Source organism: Polistes canadensis, unplaced genomic scaffold (assembly GCF_001313835.1).
Source record: "Polistes canadensis isolate GaletaPanama2010 unplaced genomic scaffold, ASM131383v1 scaffold_347, whole genome shotgun sequence".
In the NCBI taxonomy this organism is placed as follows: domain Eukaryota; kingdom Metazoa; phylum Arthropoda; class Insecta; order Hymenoptera; family Vespidae; genus Polistes; species Polistes canadensis.
Window position 1 is genome coordinate 109,141 of NW_014569894.1, and position 21,083 is coordinate 130,223.

The 21,083-nt window shown below is 28.6% G+C and overlaps 5 protein-coding genes across 7 annotated transcripts; 2 read left to right on the top strand and 3 right to left on the bottom strand.

Annotated features, from left to right (window-relative positions):
* Window positions 1-458: 458 nt before the first annotated feature.
* LOC106791843 (kinesin-like protein KIF14) lies at window positions 459-14,982 on the top strand. The gene is made up of 12 exons (XM_014757798.1): window positions 459-742; window positions 928-1,464; window positions 1,604-2,150; window positions 2,275-2,499; window positions 2,586-2,714; window positions 10,813-10,973; window positions 11,073-11,282; window positions 11,657-11,938; window positions 12,525-12,597; window positions 12,710-12,879; window positions 12,966-13,428; window positions 13,687-14,982. Exons 1-12 carry the CDS (start codon window positions 636-638, stop codon window positions 14,455-14,457), a joined length of 3,675 nt encoding a protein of 1,224 aa, XP_014613284.1. The 5' UTR covers window positions 459-635; the 3' UTR covers window positions 14,458-14,982.
* On the bottom strand, window positions 3,450-9,413 carry LOC106791847. The gene is made up of 2 exons (XM_014757805.1): window positions 8,767-9,413; window positions 3,450-5,436 (listed from the first exon to the last, which is right to left on the bottom strand). Exons 1-2 carry the CDS (start codon window positions 8,867-8,869, stop codon window positions 5,081-5,083), a joined length of 459 nt encoding a protein of 152 aa, XP_014613291.1. The 5' UTR covers window positions 8,870-9,413; the 3' UTR covers window positions 3,450-5,080.
* A 332-nt stretch (window positions 14,983-15,314) lies between the features above and the next one.
* LOC106791844 (pyridine nucleotide-disulfide oxidoreductase domain-containing protein 1) lies at window positions 15,315-16,877 on the bottom strand. Its single transcript, XM_014757800.1, has one exon. It carries the CDS (start codon window positions 16,790-16,792, stop codon window positions 15,347-15,349), a length of 1,446 nt encoding a protein of 481 aa, XP_014613286.1. The 5' UTR covers window positions 16,793-16,877; the 3' UTR covers window positions 15,315-15,346.
* On the bottom strand, window positions 16,818-17,957 carry LOC106791846 (28S ribosomal protein S18b, mitochondrial). The gene is made up of 4 exons (XM_014757804.1): window positions 17,741-17,957; window positions 17,483-17,672; window positions 17,260-17,357; window positions 16,818-17,185 (listed from the first exon to the last, which is right to left on the bottom strand). The coding sequence occupies exons 1-4, from the start codon at window positions 17,804-17,806 to the stop codon at window positions 16,913-16,915; spliced, it is 627 nt and encodes a 208-aa protein (XP_014613290.1). The 5' UTR covers window positions 17,807-17,957; the 3' UTR covers window positions 16,818-16,912.
* On the top strand, window positions 17,943-20,854 carry LOC106791845 (differentially expressed in FDCP 8 homolog). Of its 3 annotated transcripts, none has more exons than XM_014757801.1 (7): window positions 17,943-18,310; window positions 18,409-18,700; window positions 18,786-18,956; window positions 19,290-19,343; window positions 19,464-19,705; window positions 19,799-20,034; window positions 20,392-20,854. In XM_014757801.1, exons 1-7 carry the CDS (start codon window positions 18,110-18,112, stop codon window positions 20,633-20,635), a joined length of 1,440 nt encoding a protein of 479 aa, XP_014613287.1. In that variant the 5' UTR covers window positions 17,943-18,109; the 3' UTR covers window positions 20,636-20,854. The 3 variants fall into 3 exon arrangements, with proteins under 3 accessions (XP_014613287.1, XP_014613288.1, XP_014613289.1); XM_014757803.1 differs by having other exon boundaries at window positions 18,154-18,251; window positions 20,392-20,779; XM_014757802.1 differs by lacking the exon at window positions 19,290-19,343 and having other exon boundaries at window positions 20,392-20,779.
* The last annotated feature ends 229 nt before the right edge of the window (window positions 20,855-21,083 follow it).

The following is a 21,083-nucleotide window of genomic DNA, read 5'->3' on the forward strand; positions in this document are numbered from 1 at the left end:
TTAGTGATTTCCTAATATAATTGAACACGCTACAATAGTCTACCTACTATCGCCCACTGGTGACCCTGGTAGTAACTAAAATGAAACTGGGTATAATTAAAAATAGTATAATAAATAATATAAATAATATAAATATTATAATTATAATTTTTAAATGTATAATTAATAAAGAAGGGGACTTGTGTGTGTTTCTATGCACGTCTGGTATTCTTTGGTAGTACATTTCATTTACTATACAGTTTTGTTGAATAAAATTTCCTAAAAATAACACTAAGTAATATTTTAGCGTTGAATCAAATCATTGGTCAGAATACTAGATTTAATGTATAGGGAAATTGATTTATTTCGAAAACTCTAATCGTTATGTTTCCTATTATTATTAACGATGATTTATTAAAAGAAATTAATGAAATAATAATTGTTATAACTTTAAAGAAAAGTATATCGTAAAACATTTAATAGCGCAAGTTTATAATATAATATTTTAATGTCGATTCTTGTTATAGTCAAAGGTTAAATGCAACTGTCAGAAGAGCGGGATTCAGTAAATTTGTTTAGTTGAACCGAAATAGTTTAGATTCGTTTTCTTCTTCATTAGTTTGTCTTATAAAAAAAGTTTTGTATAATTAATTAAAATGTCACACAATGTGTCGAAATCTAGTCCACATGGATTTTGTGATGCAATATTTTCTATGTCACCGATAAAATTCGATAAAGAAAATAAATCTCCCAGAAAAGATGTGTAAGCTACAATTGTTATCGTATTTTCATCAATCACGAGTAGTATAATTTTATTTTATTCAATATTATATTTTATATGTATATATATTTATAAATTTCGTGATTCATAATAAATGTTCGCATATTGAAGGTCTGTTGTATAATATGATATTATTAATTTATTTTAATTAAAAATGCATTTTACAGATCAAGAGAATTACACCGTGATCTATTTACCGAATCACACGTTGTTAAAAATCAAAATAAAAAAATACAATCGTTACATAAGAAACAAAAGTTATATACTAAGAATGAGATTTCACAGTTTCTTGACCCATCAAAGAGTTTTTCCAATGTTGATGATATACATTCGAAATCTACAACTGCGTTACTAAATCATGATTCTTTCATATGTGGTAATGTAGCAAAAACATCTGTTAAGACAGAATCTACATCAAGAATATCTGGTAATAAAGCTGCTTCCGGACATTTACATACGCCAAAACAACATAAAACGTGTTTAACTCCACGTAATATTAAGATGAATGTATTATCTACCACAAAGACTCCTACTAAAAAATATCTCAGCGATCACAATTTATCGCAAGCGACTCCTGATTGTTTTAGTAGAGTACAACTTGAAACACCTAGTATTAAATCTAATGATGTTAATATCGATGAAGGTATCGAAGGTGAAAATAGTAATTTAACAGTGGGTATACGTGTGAGACCGTTAAATTTAAAGTAAGTTAATCTATACAGTGTTTGTATTTTCAGTTTTTTATTTTGATATTTTCTTGTATAGTAATTTGACAAAATAATGAAAATAATATATCTTTTACCATTGTACATGTGTAATACAATGACATTATTATCTTTACAGAGAATTAAGTGAAGTAAAAATTGCCTCAGTTATAAATATCGATGGACAAAGTATTATCGTTGATTGTGAAACATCGCTACATAAATTTACGTACGATCACTGTTTTGCTTCTTACTCTGATTCATCAATGCCTAGACACGCTAGTCAAGAAGTTATTTTTAATACCATGGCACTACCATTAATACAAAATGCATTTGAAGGTTACAACGTATGCCTGTTTGCATACGGCCAAACGGGATCTGGTAAAAGTTATAGCATGATGGGTATCGAATCGTTTCAAGAAAATTCCATAGATCTTGATAAAGAGGCTGGTATTATACCACGTTTTTGTCAGGAAATCTTTACACAAATACCCGATAACAAAAGTTATAAGACAACAGTGGAGATAAGTTATTTTGAAATTTACAACGAAAAGATACATGATCTTTTGGCAAGTACGACCAATGGAGATAAAAGAACTGCTCTTAAAGTTAGAGAGCATCCAGTTTTTGGTCCTTATATTGTAGATTTAAGTCAGCATTGTATTAAAAATTATAAAGACTTACAGGTATTTGTATACAATTTTTTTATAACTATATATATAATAATTAAAATCGGAGACATAGGTATACTTATGCTTTAAATTTATGAATGCTTTAAAATTTGTATCGATATATACATGTTCCTTCTAGATTTGGTTAAAAGTAGGCAATTCTCAGAGAGCAACAGCTGCAACTGGTATGAATGAAAAAAGTTCAAGATCTCATAGTATTTTCAGTATTATATTAACTCAAACACAATTGAATGATTTGAAATGTTCATCCAGTGATGCAAGTCGACGTAGTAAAATAAATTTAGTTGATTTAGCTGGTAGCGAAAGATTAAGTCAAACTTGTGCCAGTGGAAATAGATTAAGGGTATGTGTATGTGTATTTGTATGTATGCATAAAGAGATGGAATGGTAATCCAATATTTAAAATTCGTCATTCTATTTCTTTAATAGGAAGGTGTATCTATTAATAAATCTCTTCTTACTTTGGGGAAAGTAATCGCATCCCTTGCAGAAAGTACTAGCAACCGCAAAAGAGGTTTTGTTCCATACCGAGAATCTGTTCTAACATGGCTGTTAAAAGTGAGTACATGTTATCATTTGTTTTTATAAACAAAATAAATATGAATTTGTCCAAATTATACTTAAAGCTACCACGACTCTGAATGATCTAAAATTGAATAAATTTAATTTTAAGATTTTAATTTATAAAACTAATAGAGCTTTATTTCTATTAAATAATTCGTTAAATTTTATACTTCTTTATTATTTTTTTTTACAATGTTTTTTAATGGTAGCATAATTGTTACCGTCATAGCCGGAAATCCGCCATTGTTAGTAATTCCTCGGCATTCTCATCAATGTAAAGCGCCTTCCGATCGGCGGAGGGGTTTGCGTATGATCGTGTGTACCTGTACCCGAGAATGTATTCTTTTCAACGTTGTTTAAATAGTAATTTGATATTCTCTATAGGATACCAAAGTATTATGTTCAATGCTTAGGAAAAATTCTGTAAAAAGTCTTATTTCCGACTTCGTCGGAAGGCTATTTGCATTCATAGTAGTGCCAAGGAATTACTAGCAATGACTGATTTCCGGCTATGACGATAACAACATCACCAGTTATAGAGCATCCTACATAGACGACATATCTATATTATATGGTTTATCTCGGTTTATCTCGCTTTATCGTCTCAAAATAAATAAGTTAATTATGTAACTTTATACTTGAAATATTTCAAAAGTTTTTAAGTATAAACTCATACTTACTATAAAGTTAAAAAACTAAAATCAACTTTGAAAAAAATGCATTGTTTTCATAAATATTTAATCGTCTGAAGTTTAATTATGATAGTACAAATAATATAGCCTTTTTATATTACATAATCTTTAAATAGAGAACAAAAAATCGAGTTAGAAAAGGTTATAAAAATATAATTGTGTTTTGACTTGTGATTGAATTCATTGAGTTGATTATAAGAATATAGACGTGCTAATGTAAACGATATTAAGGACGCATTATGCTCGTCGGTTTAGTCTTAGTCATCATCGACCGGGTGGTGCTACGTGAGCCCGCTCACGTAGATTCATTCGAACCTTTTACGTACTTTTTCACTATATAGTTCGTAGATAATACAAATATACGCAGATAGACGCGATAAGAAATATAATTATTTTTTTTTTTTTTTATCTTCTTCCGAATCCATTTGCAATTACTTTTTACAATATGATCGATATTTTGTTATTATAATGCATTTGAAAATTGATATTATTTCAATATTATCATTCTATTTAAAAACTGTATAACAAAATAATCGTTTGCTTATCTTATTTCATTCTCGGATATTTATTATTTCTCTTACGTTTCGAAATGAGAACTGGAAATGAGAACACGTGTTATGCGACACATGCGCCCTTGGGTTCCTGCACGTATTGTTTTCCTCTCTCTGCTCTAAATATAACTTTAAATTCCAAATTTTAATGTTTTCCAAATATTTTTAACAATTCATCTATGTATGTATGTATGAAACTTTTTTATTTTACTTTATATATAAATAACTACTTTAATTATTTCGGATGACGTTCTAACGTTTATTATTATATTTGTTACATCTCAAAAATATAGTGAAAAAAAGGTTTTCTTTTATTTTATTATTTTATTGGATAATAACAATAATGCTAAATGCGAAGAATTAGATATTTTTCTTATTTACAATATGTTATAGATGAAAAAGTTGTACTGATTGTTTTGTTTAATATCCGCGAGATATAATAATATAGTTCGTAGAAAAGGAAATAATGAATTATTGTAAATTCGATTATTATTGTCGAGAATAGCAATTGGATGATTGCATTTGTTATGATTCATTAAAAATGGTAAAGATTTATATATTTGTACTGATTATTACTCATTCAGTCTTATTGCAGTATTCTCTAAATCAAATATTATAGTTAGGATCAATTAGTATAATCTTTGTTATTTCGCATACGATTAAATGGCAACGAATAAGCTAAACTTGGCACAAAATAATTGCTTTTTTATATTCGCATTGATAACATTAAGATAGAAAAATTAGACCAATTTTATAACTACGATTTATATGGAAATGAACATATAATATGTGGGTGTGTATTTAGCTGAATAAATATCCATAAGCTAATATTAATAATGAAGAATTATTTCTTAATAATATGATAAGGTGTAAATAATGAGGTTACGTAATCCTTTTTTCTCTCTTAAATTAATGATAAGATAAAGAGAAGGAAGATGTTTGTAAACACGAAAATTTAATATGCTTTGTTTTTTTTTCCTTTTTTAATTTATACGTATAATACGTTTTCTTTATCTTTTATTCTTCTTCTTTTTTTTTTCCATTGAAGTCTTTAGAATTTAAAAAGAAAAAATCTTAACACACGAATAATGGACGGCACGAGTAACTTTGGGAAGTTTCACTTTTGCGTCATGCATTTATTTGCAAGCTTTTCTTCCGCTTTGTACAACAATCTCTGATCGTTATTTATGGACGATACGTTAATGTCATGGGTTTTATCGATTGATTTGTTTATCTCGTTATTTACGATTTGATTTTCCTCATCCTCGATCTCTTCAACTTCCTCGTGAATTTCACGGCAAAAACTTTTTCTGGATTTTGTTCTTATGTAAAGTGCGAGACTTCGTCGCTTATTTTCCCGGCATAGATGACAGTTTTTTGATGTCTTTTTTCCTTCTTGCTGATGATATTCTTGGGGTATTATTTGTTGTTTTTGTGTATTTTGAAGACGCTGGCATCTAGTAGTCGATCGGTCTAAAAATAAAACAAACACAAACAAAAAATTCATTTCAGTGGAAGTTGTTTATCTCCCCGTGATATCATATGTTTTAATAACATAGATTTTCGTAGTGTTTCTATACTAATATAAGGAGAATTAGCAGGGAAAACCGGTTTTGTCGATATCTTTTTGTAAAATAGCAATTAGCTCGGAATACACGTTTATACGACGACGATGACGACGACGACGACGAAGTATATCTTTCTACGTAGAAAATTTCATTCTAATTGTGTGTCCAAATTGTCTTCTAATTATTACATTACATGCATACTTTTAGTCAGACAGTTTTCATTTTTGCCAAATTTAAATATTTACATTGTCCGTTTGTAAATTATTATCAAAATACGCTGCGACTTTATCATAAGAGGAAGAAAATTAACGATCGATTGATTTTGTTTCGAAAAATTCACAACAACGAGGATTATAATGAAATTCTAATGAGATCATAATGAAATTATAATGAATTTATTGCATAATCATAAGATTAAACCTTCGAAAGCAATGACTGAGGAGTTGAGTTGGGTGCTATTTCTCGTTTTTATCTTTTCATAAGGTTTTACGCGATAACAATATGCGCATATGCAACTATGGTATGTGCATAGTAAAATTTTCAATCTTGTATAATTGTTTTTTAGTTAACTTGACGATAAAAAACATTTTTTCTTTATACTAGATTAATAAATGTATATTTGCGTTTGTGACGATGGCAACCAATTGTGTTTTTCCACTGAAAGAAAAAGAGAGAGAGAGAGAGAATCTATTTTTAGAACGCATAACAATCTCTACTTTGCATATAACTGAGTCCTCCTCTCGTCTCGAATGGTCCACGCATACCTTTTTTATATCCTAAAGATAGAAAAGAGAACACATTGATATATATATATATATATATATCAATAAAGTATAAATGTTGATCTTATCAACATAAAATTGACAATTGTTGAATTACGTATCTTGACTTTTTGTTGAAAAGAAAAGAAAAATACAAAAGACGAAATTGCAAATGCCACTTGAGCGCAACGCACCTTCGGTAAACAGGCCATCCAGAAATAGAATACTACGTATATTATTATATGTGAAAAAGCACGATAGAGTACGCACGTTACGGACACGTAACCCTTTCTCGAGTAACAGGTTAAGGAAATAGATATGAAGAGTAACATACAACTGATTGAAGGTGAAAGAAAGAGAAAATGAATGAAGAATGAGTAAAAGAAAATTTCAAAGAGAGAATAAAATAAAAGACGCAAAAATAAATGATGAAAGGTCAGCGTAATATTAGATCGTAATAGTTACTAATTTTCATCGATTGTGCAATATTTTGATCATCTTCAAGTAATCACGCGTAAATAACTTTCTTTTGAGATATTTTTAAAAGTATCGTACATACATACATATACACATTGAATATAGTATTACAATTAAATGTCATTTGATTTGAGAACTCGTTTAATATGTTTCAAAATTGGTTTTTCTTTTTGTCTTTTTTTGCATGATAAATGCATGTCGTGGATTAAATTGTAATATAGTTAAATTATAATATAGAGATTTGATTATATAAATAAATATTCTCGAAGCGTTGCTACAATGAATTAATACAAAATCAAGTTTATTATTAAATCGAATTTTAACCACAAAACATCAATCAAATTGATGGGCATTTAGTCGATAACAAAATGTACGAAATTTTAATTTTTAAATCTTTCAATAAATGATAATAAATTAATCATTTTCTCTTTGTCTCTCTCTCTCTCTCTCTCTCTCTCTCTCTCTCTCTCTCTTTCTTTTTTAATATTTATGAAAAAGTAGAATTATAAGAAATACAAAATTAAAATTATAATTAAAATGATAAGATACACGTTGAAAGAATACGACTATCTTGAAATTTGTATTATTTCTTATTCTATCTTATCTATCGTCGACCTCGTCTTATCCTTTATTTAATTCTACATTTTTCTTCTATTCTTTATTTTTATTTTTGTTTGTTTTAATATTTCGCCAATTTTTATTTAATTGCATTCTAAGCTTTCTTATCTATATATCAATGGACAATGATAAAATACAGTGTTTCCAATGTTTTCAAGTCCTAATTAAACATTTACCGATAAGTAATCAATTTCAATTTATTCTTAAGATTACATTTTTTTGATAATATGGACAAAATTAAATAGATTTTATCGAAACATCATCAAATCCGAATATTGATATCTAAATCTTGATATCAAGTTTCTTTTTGGTTTTTAAGTACTTAGTTTGCAAATTATTCGTAATTTGTTGCAAAACATATTGGTTATATTGGGAATAAATTTTAAAAATAATGCAATAGCTTTTTTTTTTAGAAACATGAAAAAATTTTTCCACATTCGAGATATTAAAAAGTTAAGAAAAATGTAAACAAAATTATAAAGATAGGGAAAGCAAACAAACGATTTTATTATTCCTGCAATAATTCTATCAAAGGCAACATTATCTCTTTTATATTTATTTTATTCAACCTTATTAATAAGACAATTATCGTAACGGAAATGATTAATCTATCGGAACGAGAAATGAAATAATATGTGATTATATAGTATTTTATAATATTTTAATGCAGTAATGCTTTTGAATAAGTATTTTCAATAATAATTGTTTAACACTTTGACGGCCACTTTGTCAATAAAAATATACTTAATAATATCTTGATAATATCTTAAGATAACAAAATTGAAGTACTAAACGATAGATATATCTCATTGCCGGTCTGCGAGATAATTTTAATATTAAACAAACGTCAATGTGTTAAAAAATCTAATACATACATATACGTATATTATATGTGAAAGTAATTATACAATTATACTTTGATATAAGCATATAAAAGTATATTATATATGAAAATTTTGCACTTTATTTTAACTTTCAAATTTGATTCTCAAAGTGAAATTTTTCAGTGAAAATAAGTTTTGCGTAACACGATTATCTATGTATATTATTTTTCAAATTCAATATATTGTATATGTAGATGCAGCAATTAGATCTTCTGATGATAATAAGAAACAATCGTGTATTTTAAATGGATCGGAAATAGGATATGCCAATGTACCGAAATAAGCGCCAATTTCAATTACTTTTTATGACTCATCTTGATTTCATACATTATAAATATTACATATCTTTTTTGATTTAGTAAATAGATAAAAAAAAAAAAAAGAAATAATCAATTATATTGCGTGCGATACAATTTTTTATAAATTTTAATACAAGCAGCGAACCGAAAAACCCGGGAAATTTAAATTCTTTCTAACAACAAATATTATACATACCATGTCCAAAATAATTCTTGTTCCAAGGTTGCTCGAAATCATGATATAATGGGCTCCTGAACGATCCATAAGTTAATACTTCAGGAATATAGACGAGATCCATAGTTATTTATTTATCTGGAATATTTATAACTTTCTTGTTATTTTATATGTTGTTTGTGTGTTATACTCTCAAATGAGTTTCGCAAGCATTTGAGTTACTCCTTCTTTCTACTCTAGTATCACAATTAGCTCGTAATAATTAGCATAGTTAACTCAATGGCATGTTTCTTGGAGTTATTAAAACTCAAAGATGTATTATTTTTCTGTGCTCTAGAAACTGTTGTCTTCCTCCTCCTCCTCCTCGTCCTCCTCCTCTTGCTCCTTCTTCTTCTTTCAAAAATTTGTCTACTATGTTGCGTATGTTTCTTATCAGATCAGCTGAGACCAATACAGTAATTATACAGTCGATTTATACAGTAATTATTGTTTTGTTTGAGATCGTATTTGTTAATGTTTTTCTCGAATAATGATATCTCTCTTCGATTATAACGATTACGATAATAATATTGTTATGGTAAAATTACTGAAAAATTAATGAACGTAAAGTCTCTTCGAACGTCTTGTTTTAAACTGGCGAACCTCGTTGACGGCACGTATGTTTAGCCTATCTCTCTCTCTCTCTCTTTACCTTTTTCCGTTCTATATAGTCTTCCCTACCACTACATTTTCCTACAACTTGCCTCTCACTCTCCTTTAGAATCGTGTCTCCTTGTCCTTGATGCTTTACCCCTTCCATTCATACATGTACTACGCGTACACTTGAAACGTCCTCTCTCTCTCTCTCTCGCTCTCTCTCTTTCTCTCTCTCGCTCTCTCTCTCTCTCTCTCTCTCTCTCTCTCTCTCTCTCTCTCTCTCTCTCTCTCTCTCTCTCTCTCTCTCTCTCTCTCTCTCTCTCTCTCTCAACGCTTTGATAAACTTTTTCATTTTATTTTCCTTCTTTCGTCTTTTTATTGATATTATTTTTCGCGCGCGTAATTAGTTTATTTTTTGTTCTTTTCTTCACTCAGTCGCGACAATTTCCATAGCTTTCATTTTTGTTTATTCAAATTTATTACAATTGATTGTAAGTATATTTCTTTATCAATAAAAAGAAAAAAACCAATTTATTATTCGCGATATTAACAATGCTAATTTTTATATTCTAATTAATCCTGTCAATATTTAAAAGTCAGTTCGATTAAAAAGTTTTTTTTTTATACCTGTTGTTTTTTACCTGTTAGTCTTTCATTTATACCGTTCGTAATGTGTTTTTTCCTTTTTTTTGTTTGTTAATCAATGTTATTATTATTTGTATAAAATTATTGGAAAATTGTTAAATCTGGACGTCTCCTTCCATAGGAAGCACAGGAGCTCTCTTCTTTTCTATCTACGCTTTAATTTGAAAATGTTTATACATATATAATATAAATAATTGCATAACACATAACTGCAACAATGATAAATTTTACATCAGGATTAGACTTTCAACTAATTGTCCTTGAATTGTTTTTTTTTTTCTTCTCTTCTGATGGAGAAAATAGAACGAAGCTATTATTTAGATACGGCCTTTTCTTTCCTACAACTCGTAATGCAAATGGACCAGTTTTCTCTCTTCGTGAAATACAATTTCTACACGTATATAAATGTGTTAAATATAAATAATAAAAAATGTTTGAAAAAAGGAATTTCTGCGATGTTAATCTTCGACAAAAAAATATAGTATATCTTGTCATCAACGTAATCCCATATAAGACTATAAAAAAGCTATCTTTGAAGATAATGATAAGAAGAAAAGGAAAAAAGTTTATTGTCATTTTATTAAGTACTTAAGATAATAATAATAATTAAGTTAAAAATGTATTTTCAACCATAAACAATTTCTTAAACTTACTATTTATGATCACAAATAAATAAAGCCCACATTTCAATATATTTGAATTAAAATATATCCTTATAATAGAATGGTTTTTAAATCAAAATCAATATTTAAAACACATGTACTGAAATTAGTTTTCATTTTATAGGAAAGCTTGGGTGGAAATTCTCGAACAGCAATGTTAGGAACAGTTTCACCAGCTAATATTCATCTCGAAGAAACCTTAGCAACCCTTCGATATGCATCTCAGGCTCGAGCTATTGTTAATCGTATTCGAATTAACGAAGATCCACACGACAGATTAATTCGGTAATTTTCTTTTTTTTTTAAATTCATACTTTATGTACGCATATTATTACATGATTTATATTAATTAGAATGAAAATGTTATACCTCCAAATATTCTAGCGAATTGAAAGCAGAAGTTTTACGATTACGAGCAGTTCGTGAAGGATATGAAAAACAACTTAGAATTAGTCCACGTAATCGGATGGACCATTCAACTGGTATTGAACCAAACGTCAAAGATCGTCAAGAAATCGTACGAAAGCAAGAAGAAATAAATAGGTTAAAGGAACAATTGAAAAAAACAGAGGAACAACTGGTTGCTACTCAAAAGTAAGTTTATAGTGGATAAAAAGCAAGGAAAACAAAAAAGGAAACCAAATTTTTTCCAACAAAAATATATATCATATCATAATTACTTACTAATTTTTTTTTTGACAATGTTTCTGCTGATTTTGTATAATAATTACTTCGAATTTGACGTGTTAAATATAATTTATCAACGAGCATTATCTCCATTTTTAAGGTTTTAAATAGGAATGCGGAAATGGTTTTGTTATTTATTGTTAGTAGTATTTTAACGTATTATTCATTGGTACAAATTTCGCTGAATTGGCATAAATTTTCTTAATTATATGCTTAATATCTAAAATAAATATGTCTTTAACCTGATATAAACTTTAATGGTCAGCGAATTTCGATTGCAGAAGCAACTTGAAGAAATTGCAGGAAACCGAAGAAAGGAAAAATTCAGAGCTGAAATATTTAAGACGTTGCGGAATCGCAGTTGAAATAGATTTACGTGAGAGAGATAAGCAACCATATTTGATAAATCTTGCTGCTGATCCTATGTTGTCTGGTACATTATTGTATCTAATTCCACCCGGGTTGGTACGCATTGGAAAACGCTCTGAGAATTCAGATAAATTTCAGCTATTACCACAATTGGATATTGTTTTGGATGGGCCACTTGTTCGAAAATTGCACTGGTTAGTTCTCGATTTATAGGGTGATGGTCTCTTCAACAATTGAGAACGTTCTTCTCTTAATCCCGTTTTGGACGTCAATCAATCCACAATTACCAGAAATACTATTATTATTCTTCCTCACTACTTTTTGTATTTTAACATTTTACTTCTGATTATGATACTATTCCTGGTTTTCCTTCATCGACACTTCGTTTCTCGTCCAAACCTTCACGTAATCATGTCCTTCATCATTGGACTCCAGGCTTGGTTACCATATCCTATTTAATGCATGATTATATGTATTGATTACATCGTTGACTTGTTTTTACAATTATCGATCCTACACTATCGATTGGAATAACAAAATGCTAATGAAAAATATTTACTGCTGATAAGATGAACGTTTATGAAATATATTATTTTCTTTTTTTTTTTTTTTATATATATATATATACGAGTTAACTTGCATCATAGGTTTTTCTTCGTTATTGCGTATTTCGATTCGTAAAAAAGATTATTTTCTAATTCATTATAATTGTTTTTATTTTGTAAGAAATCGGATAATACTGATTGTTAATTCATGTTTTTCCTTTTTTCTTTTTAATAGTACTATAGAAAATAAAAACGGCAAGCTTATGCTAGTGCCTGAGATGAATGGTGATACTTATGTGAATGGTCAGGTAATATTAAAAGTATAATAATAATAATAATATTATTATTATTATATTATTATAAATATAATTATTATGTTTGCATATAATATCTTCAATCATGCATATTTATTATTGACAGGTGATAAGTGGTAAAATACATTTGAGACATGGTGATAGACTTGTCATAGGTGGCAATCATTATTTCAAAGTTTGTAATCCTCATGACGAGATTGGAAACATACAAATTTCTTCGCAAGCTATAGACTTTGACTTTGCTCATCAAGAAATACTTAAAATACAAGAAGAAAAGTAAATTCTTTTTTAACGTAGAAAAAAAATTCAATTTATTTAATATAACAGTAATATTAATAATAATTATTATTAAAATTGTTTAGATTAAGAGCAGAACTTGAAGAATCAAAACAGAAAGCTATAAAGGAATTAGAAAATGCAAAGCGAGAAGTTGAGCTACAACTTGGCTCTCAAAAATTTACTTATGAACATAAAATCGAGGTACTTGGAAGTACATTGGAAGAACAAAAGTTAGCATTGGAAGAAATAAATCGTCGTAAACAGGAACTTGAATTAGAAAAGGAAATGCTAGCCAATGAAATAAAAATAAATAATAGAATTAAAGAGATTCAACAAGTGGAAAGTAAATCAAACGTGTCGCCATACAAGTCAAATTTTCTTCAAGATTTAGAATGTATATTGAATGAAACGACTGCTGATTTTGAAAGTGCCCTTAAAATCAAATGTAGCGCTGAAACTATCAAAGCTGGTGGTATTAGCTTGCATGAGATGCAAATATTCGTTAGAGAAGCAACCGAACGATGCAGAGAAGTTGGCATTAATTATGTATGTATTCAATGTTATAATGATTATGATTGTCCAACTTGTTTATCTTATTTCATAGTCATTATATTATATAAAACGAAAATTTATTACGTTTTCAGTCATGAAAATCTCAAATAGCCTGAATTAATGGAACATATTCTTACAATAATAATAACAAAATTCAATAGCCTTGAATTGTAAATTATACTGATCATAACAACGTATTTAATTTCATTTCGACAATATAAACTTGATTTATTTGTATTCTCTCTATTTTAGGAATTCAATCAACAACAAACTCTTATAGATAAGAATCTGAGACCCGTGATTCGTGTTCGAGATAAGGATCGTAAAAAAGAAACCTTGTGGGAACCAATGAGATTTTTAGATTGGGTCCATCAATTGCGTGATTATGATATAGAAAATTCATTAAAGGAGTTAAAAAATTCTGAAAACGATTGGGTATCTTACGATGATACGGAAACGTTTGAGGATTCTTTAAATAGTAGTAGAATATCTATCAATTTAACACCTGTTAAGAAACATTTAAATGAAAGTTTTCAACAATTATCTATGGATACGTCAATCCATGATTCTACGACACAAGAAGAGGCATCTGAATCTCAACAACGCAAAAACGTGTCTACCTATTTACTACAGATAGAACGAGCTACGCAAGCTTTGAGTATACTATGTCAACGGTGCGAAAGCCCTGAGATCAACAACACGATAAGCGAGTCTTTAGATAGAGTTCAAAATATTATCGTTGACATAAGAAGTATGTTGCTGGTTAAAAATTTAAAGGATAATAAAAATGAAAGTGAAAATTCGAATGGATCTGTTAATAATAATACTACTGTAATCGAAAAAATCGATTGTAAAAATTCAGTATTATTAGAGAATATTGATCATTCCAAAGAAGATGTCAAATCAAACACCACTTCGCCGATTAAATCGAATTTACGCAACAATACCACGGCGCATGTCAAAAATGGAAATATTCTAAAATCCGTTCGATTTACGGATAAAATTCAACATCATTTGACTTAATGTTACAAAATAGGAAGAAATTGTTCAAATAATATGAACATTCTTTTTCTTAGCCTATCACGGCTGGAAGGAAATAATGAAGCAAGAATATGAAATCTGTGATATTATATTCACTAAATAGTTTATATGAAATTATTGAAAGCTTATAAATAAAGTAATTGCGCTGCGCTATCGAAGGACGCACAACGAAAAGCTTTCTTGAAAATAAATGTGATGATTGTAATTATGATCTTACAATCTCATTCATTCTTGCCATCTTTATTTCTTAATTCTATCTTCTCAAAAAGACAAAGATATTATTATTATTGTATTGTGTTATATTTGACTATACTTTATTTTTAATCACATTGATAGCTAAAGATATATAAATTTATGCGTAATATTGACTATTAAAAGCAAAATACTGCCAATGTAAATAATTAGAAATATGTCATAATAGATCAACACACATATGTAATTAGATTAAATATTTACACAAGCATGATTGATAACAATACATTGTTAAAAAAAAGATGCAACAGTTTATAATTCGTGTGTTACTCTTTTGAAACCGTATTTTTTTTTTTTTTTTTTAATGTAATCTTTTCATAATAAAAACGATTATATTTTTCTTTCTGCATTTAAAAGAAAAAAAAAAAAGAAATACTTGAAAAAGGTAGTTATGTAAGAACATAATTTTTTTATCTACATAATTCATTTTTTATATCTTATCTTTCTACGTTTTAAAAAAAATACAATGATAAAAAATATAGAGATCAGTATCATTTTAAATAATCTGTTTCTGTAAGGATTTTTGTATATTGTGTATACTTCTAATGAACTCTCAGCATAATAATAAAAAAATAAAAGAAAGCATATAGATATACAGCAGTATAACAAGTTTATTCAGCTAATCAAAGTAATCTTCAATATCAATATTAGGATCAAGTATGTCTTCGCCATATGGAGTCAAATCTATTTGATTAAGAACAAGGTTCTCGCACATTTCTTCCAAATTAGTATCTCCTATGAGTACTGCTCCTTGTAATTTTCCATTTTCTAATATAAGTTTAATGTATTCTTCTTTTTTGGTCACTCGAAGCAATATCTCATAATTTTTATCTAATTTTTGACCATTGTACAAACCTATTAAGACTACTTTATAATTAAAGAATTTAGTGACATGGGTAAAAAGTTCAAAACAAAAATCTTGCATGTAATCTTCTCCTTTTTGACTCGATGTCATAGATTTTGCAGCATAAATGCCCATTTGATGTGCTTGTGTCCAAAGTCTCATTTGAAACCAATGTTTTGCTATATCCCATCTTGCAGTACACACATCTCCCGCTGCATAAATATCCTTTTCCGAAGTTTCCAATTTCCAATCGACGCATAAACCTTCATCTTCCCCTTTCTCAAGGTTTTCTAGACCTGCTAGATTTGAGTTTGGTAAAATACCTGTTGCAGATACTATGAAATCACAGCCGACAACTTTATCGTTTGTTAATTTTACATAGACAGGCCATTTCTCTGTATTTTTACATTCTGTTTCTTTTTCCTCTTTTTCTTTTTCCATAAGAATTTCCTTTACTTCGCATTCATATTCAATTTGGATTTTTCTGTTGGTTGATGAGGTACCTTTTATAAGAAAATGATTATGCCAGTCTGGACCAAGAGCAGGTCCTCCTTCCTTAGATGATAGGTGAGTGGTGGTAGTATATCTCATTCTTCGGACAGGCTTAATTTCAGTATTTTCTGATTTATTTGTATTGTAAATATCTTGTAAAAAAAATTCAGCTGCACCTGGATCAATAAATGTCGCAGATATATGTTTATCCTTAATCACCCAAACTACATCAAGATTTTTGACTTCGTGTATAAGTTCAGTTGCGATGCCTCCATTTCCCACAACAACAATTTTTCTAGCATTTTGAATCTTTTGAGAAAATTGAATTACAGATTCGGTATCTCTAATACCTATAACATACTTATTATTTTCCGTTATAAGTTTTGGTCTACCACCGTTACAAAGACATAATTTTGTATATTTTATTAATCTTCCAGTTTGAGTTTTAATACATTTCTCATTAATGTTTATATTTGTTACAGTTTCGTGTATAACTCTTAAAGAAGGATGCTTTTCAGTAAGTGTTTTTGCATTTTTTTCCTCAATGTCAAATTGCATCACTGTTTTACCCAATGGAATAATATTTGTTACTGTTTTAATTAATGGACTTGCAGTAATTAATACAGTACTTTCTTCAGGCATAAAAAAGCTTACACCTTCCGCGCAAGAAACACCTGCTATACCACCACCTACTATAGCAAATGTGCAGACTATGACTTCATTAGACATTTTTATTTTTTATCGATCGTATCTCATCATATAAAACGTATCCCCTTTACAATATAGATGCAATAAGATTTTATTTAATATTCAGCAACTATTTAATGTTCTTTTGTTTTTTCAAACAATTTATACTTGTTTTTGTTCGTTATACCATTCAGAATAGTCATATTCTTTAAGAGGAACGTCAAGCATTAAAGTACCATATTCTTTCGCTCTAAGTACAGCTACAAGAAGTTGTTTATATCTTCTTTGACAAATGCCAGTTTTTTTGTAACTTAATATTTCACCCGTATGTTTAGAAATGAATTGTTCCAACAATTTGACATTCCTATGATCTAAGATCAAATATTCATCTCTGCATATTGGACAAGGATTACCAGTACTTATTATACCACCTCTCTACAAATATTTATATAGTGTGAATTCATTTAAAAATATATTATTAATTTAATATCATTTTATTGAATACATACTACACAGGTTTTTCTTGTTTTTCTCGGAGGAAATTGTCCTTTATGATTTCTTCGATATTTTGTCCATACAGGATCATCCCCGTAAGTTTCTTTATAAGCTAAAATGTTAGCACATAGAAAAAAATGTTCATTCTAAATCTCAACCTAATGTAATTTTCCTAATTATTTAAATATTTCGTGAATCTACGCTTTTAAATAGGATATTTTATGAAATTTAACTTACCGCTGCTTAGCATATACTCTATACTAGTTTCAACGGGAATAACTTGTCTACGGTCTTTAGCAGGATCTACTATTATCTCATCGGTATTTTCAATTTCGTTATTATTTTCAATTTCATTACTATTTTCAATTTTATTACTTTCTTCTTGATAGCAAGTGTGTGAAGAAGAAATCAATCTTACAGGTACATCCTAAAAATTAATTTTACTTTCAAAACTAAAAGAAAATCAATTATCAATGGCGAAGATTAATCCCTTACTCTTTTGATTAATGTAGATTGCAACGTTGTTCTGGTTAAAGCTAATACTCTTATGAGCAGTGACATAATGTTTTATATTTTAACAACGATTCATTAATTAAATACTTAACACGTTAAACAAAATTATTGGTTAGGAAAATATACAATTTATATACTGCACTCTCTAGAGGCCAACTTTGATACTAACGTTATAATACTGCTTAACGCATATGTATGTACTAACGAAGCCTTCATACAAAGAGAACGAACGCGATACGTGTCTCGTCGAATTTGTATCGTTGAAAACGAGACACAGTATATTTTAATTCTAGATAGATCAATGTAAAACATTCAGTTATCATTGCAAATGTTAAATTAAAGATAAGAAATATGGTAGACACAAAAATAATTACTAACGAGGAACAAAATAGTCAGGAGATTAGAGCTCGTGCAAATAGCTCGGAAACAACAACTTCAACACCATCTTCGTTGTCCGATTATATGACAGGAGAAGCAGATGACAGTTCTGACAGTAAAGGCAGCATACCCTTTAATCTGAAATCTGTAGAACCTTTAGTTTCGTTGTCTCAGGTTTACTATACACTTATGCTTTTCTTTCAATTTTTACATTATCTTTTTGTTCATACACACACATATATTTTTTATATTATCATCTTTGCAAATGATAGGATACATCCGATGAAGATCTACAAAGAATGATTGAAAAATGTAAACAAATGGTATTAGAAAGCGCAGAATGTTCGGATGAAAGGAAATGGCTTGTAAGACGTTTAATTGAATTACGTTTACGAGTTCAAGAATTACGAGAAACATCGGATCAAAAACTTCTTGAAACTCATGTAATACTTGGTCATCATTTGATTCCTCAAAAGTATCATATTACTTCTTCTGGACCTGTATATTGTGATCACTGTAGCGGCACCATTTGGATGATGCTGCAGTCTTGGTACATGTGCAGCGGTAAATTCAGTTAATTCACTAATTAGTAAACTACAAACTACTTAGTAAATATATCTTTAATTAATATTAATATCATATGTAATAGATTGTAGGTTCAGCGTTCATTGGAAATGTTTAAGCAATATATGTCGTGTCTGTGTACATGTTATTGCAAGTGAAGCCGGTGGTTATACTTATACTAAAGACATTTGTCCCGAAAGAGGATTGTCTAATCAAGGCTACCGCTGCGCAGAGTGCAAGATACGAATAACTTTTAGTAAGTGATTTTCCATATTAAATTATCAAAGTATATATAAATGAACATTTGACATACCAACTATGTATGCTAAATTTGAGAAATATCATAAGTCGCGTATGAGATCTACTCAAAATCAAGTTTAACACATTGTACATAGAAACTAATTTATATTACAAAAATATCATTATGAAACTTCGACACCTATCTTGTTACAATATTCTTATGTAGACTGAAAATTTGGATAAAGTGCATATAGCTGGTATATTTAAAATTGTATCAATTTGTTAAAATAAGAATAATTATATATAACTGCATGTTATTTAATTACATTTGTATGTTATATCTTACAAGCATTCCCAAAAGGATTGTCATTGTCTTGTTTTGGTAGCCCTTTTAAAAGTTCAGGTAACCACATAGCTAGTATTCATTTTGCATAAAGATAGATTAGTACTTAATTTATTGATATTTGTATTTTCTTTCTTATCTTTTTTTTTTCTATAATGTGTAATAATTATAAACTCATAGAATCACCATGGGTAGAGCCACGACTGTGCGATTACACTGGCTTATATTACTGCCAGAGGTGTCATTGGAATACGACTATGGTAATACCTGCGAGAGTTATTAGAAATTGGGATATGGAACCAAGGCTTGTTTCTCGTGCTTCAGCTCAATTATTGGCACTTCTTGAAGATCGTCCATTCTTACTATTGGAAGAATTAAATCCAAAATTGTTTACACTAGTTCCAGATTTGTCTTTAGTAAAAGTAAGATATTAGAAATTTTATGATTTTTAATAAGTAATAAGCTTGATTAAATCTATAAGAATAAATTTCTAACTAAATAATATTTATTTATAGAAAATGAGAGAAGAAATGCAAATGATGAAGCGTTATTTAGTAATATGTCCAGAAGCCAATATGCAAGGATTGCCATGGAAAATTGGTTTGCGCACACATATAATTGAAAATCCGGGAAATTATTCTATAAAAGATCTCATTAATTTACAAAGTGGTGCTTTACTAGAAGAAATTCGTACTTCTTATGATATCATGCATACGCATATAACCGAACAATGCAAATTGTGCAAAGCTAGGTAAAGTTAAAATTATTTTTTTTTGTTTTTTTTTTTTTTTTTAGAGAATTATAAGTTTATATATACAGGATGTCCTGTAATTGATGGTACAACTAAGCAGAGGATGATACTATATGAGAATCATTTCTAAATCGAAAATGCAATTTAGTATACGTACTTGACAAATTTTCATATTTATTCTTATATAAACAATTTTATTTTACATTCTCGATTTAGTTTTTCATGTTTCAATTTTCAAAATTTCCCCTTGGCTTGTTTATACCATTGATTACAGGATATCGTGTATATAAAGTATATGTAATCCCATAGATATATTATGTATCATAAAATAAACGATATAATTTATAATATCTTCAGAGGTCATTTATGCGAAATGTGTGGAAACAATGAAGTTATATATTCCTGGGATACTTGCGCAATAAGTTGTCAACAATGTTTAGCCGTATACCATCGTGCTTGTTGGTTTAAACGGAATCATTCTTGTCCACGATGTATAAGATTTGAAAAACGACGAGCTTTAGAAGAAGGAGAATTTTCAGATACCAAAAGCCTATCTAAGAATGAATCACCTGAACATAAAGTTAAAAATTCGATTGAGTGAATATATATACGTTATTAGAAAAACATTATGAATAATTTTCTTCTTACATTTGTACAATTGAGTTGGAGAAAATGAAGGGAAAGAAGAAAAGAATTATTTGCGTAGTTACCATTCATTGTGTAAGTTATAACGTAATTATAAGATGTTACAATTTGTGATGTATAATTTTAAATAACTGTTTCGTAATTGTGAACGTGTAATAAATTATAATCTTGTTAATATATATATTTTTATATTTTAGCCTATTTACATATATATACCTATAAGTTAAAATTGATTAAATGTTTAAATCAATATTAATTGATTGACAAATAAATTGTGATTAATATGGTTTATAAGATTAAGAGAGAAAAGTTTCGTAAAAGTTATTTTTAAATGGAAATATTATCAATAAGTAACAAGATGAATATTCTTTATATTATTTAGAAATATCCAATGAGAATTTAAT

Excerpts from the sequence above, each read along its gene's own strand:
- LOC106791847 (XM_014757805.1), bottom strand. The coding sequence starts at position 8,869 with ATGGATCTCGTCTATATTCCTGAAGTATTAACTTATGGATCGTTCAGG. Across the intron at positions 5,437-8,766 it reads CAAGAATTATTTTGGACATG|ACCGATCGACTACTAGATGC; the intron begins GTATGTATAATA and ends TTTTATTTTTAG.
- LOC106791844 (XM_014757800.1), bottom strand. The coding sequence starts at position 16,792 with ATGTCTAATGAAGTCATAGTCTGCACATTTGCTATAGTAGGTGGTGGT.
- LOC106791846 (XM_014757804.1), bottom strand. The coding sequence starts at position 17,806 with ATGTCACTGCTCATAAGAGTATTAGCTTTAACCAGAACAACGTTGCAA. Across the intron at positions 17,673-17,740 it reads AATCTACATTAATCAAAAGA|GATGTACCTGTAAGATTGAT; the intron begins GTAAGGGATTAA and ends ATTAATTTTTAG. Across the intron at positions 17,358-17,482 it reads AGAGTATATGCTAAGCAGCG|CTTATAAAGAAACTTACGGG; the intron begins GTAAGTTAAATT and ends CTAACATTTTAG.
- LOC106791843 (XM_014757798.1), top strand. The coding sequence starts at position 636 with ATGTCACACAATGTGTCGAAATCTAGTCCACATGGATTTTGTGATGCA. Across the intron at positions 1,465-1,603 it reads GTGAGACCGTTAAATTTAAA|AGAATTAAGTGAAGTAAAAA; the intron begins GTAAGTTAATCT and ends TTATCTTTACAG. Across the intron at positions 10,974-11,072 it reads CCACACGACAGATTAATTCG|CGAATTGAAAGCAGAAGTTT; the intron begins GTAATTTTCTTT and ends CAAATATTCTAG.
- LOC106791845 (XM_014757801.1), top strand. The coding sequence starts at position 18,110 with ATGGTAGACACAAAAATAATTACTAACGAGGAACAAAATAGTCAGGAG. Across the intron at positions 18,957-19,289 it reads CAAGATACGAATAACTTTTA|CATTCCCAAAAGGATTGTCA; the intron begins GTAAGTGATTTT and ends ATATCTTACAAG. Across the intron at positions 20,035-20,391 it reads TGCAAATTGTGCAAAGCTAG|AGGTCATTTATGCGAAATGT; the intron begins GTAAAGTTAAAA and ends TAATATCTTCAG.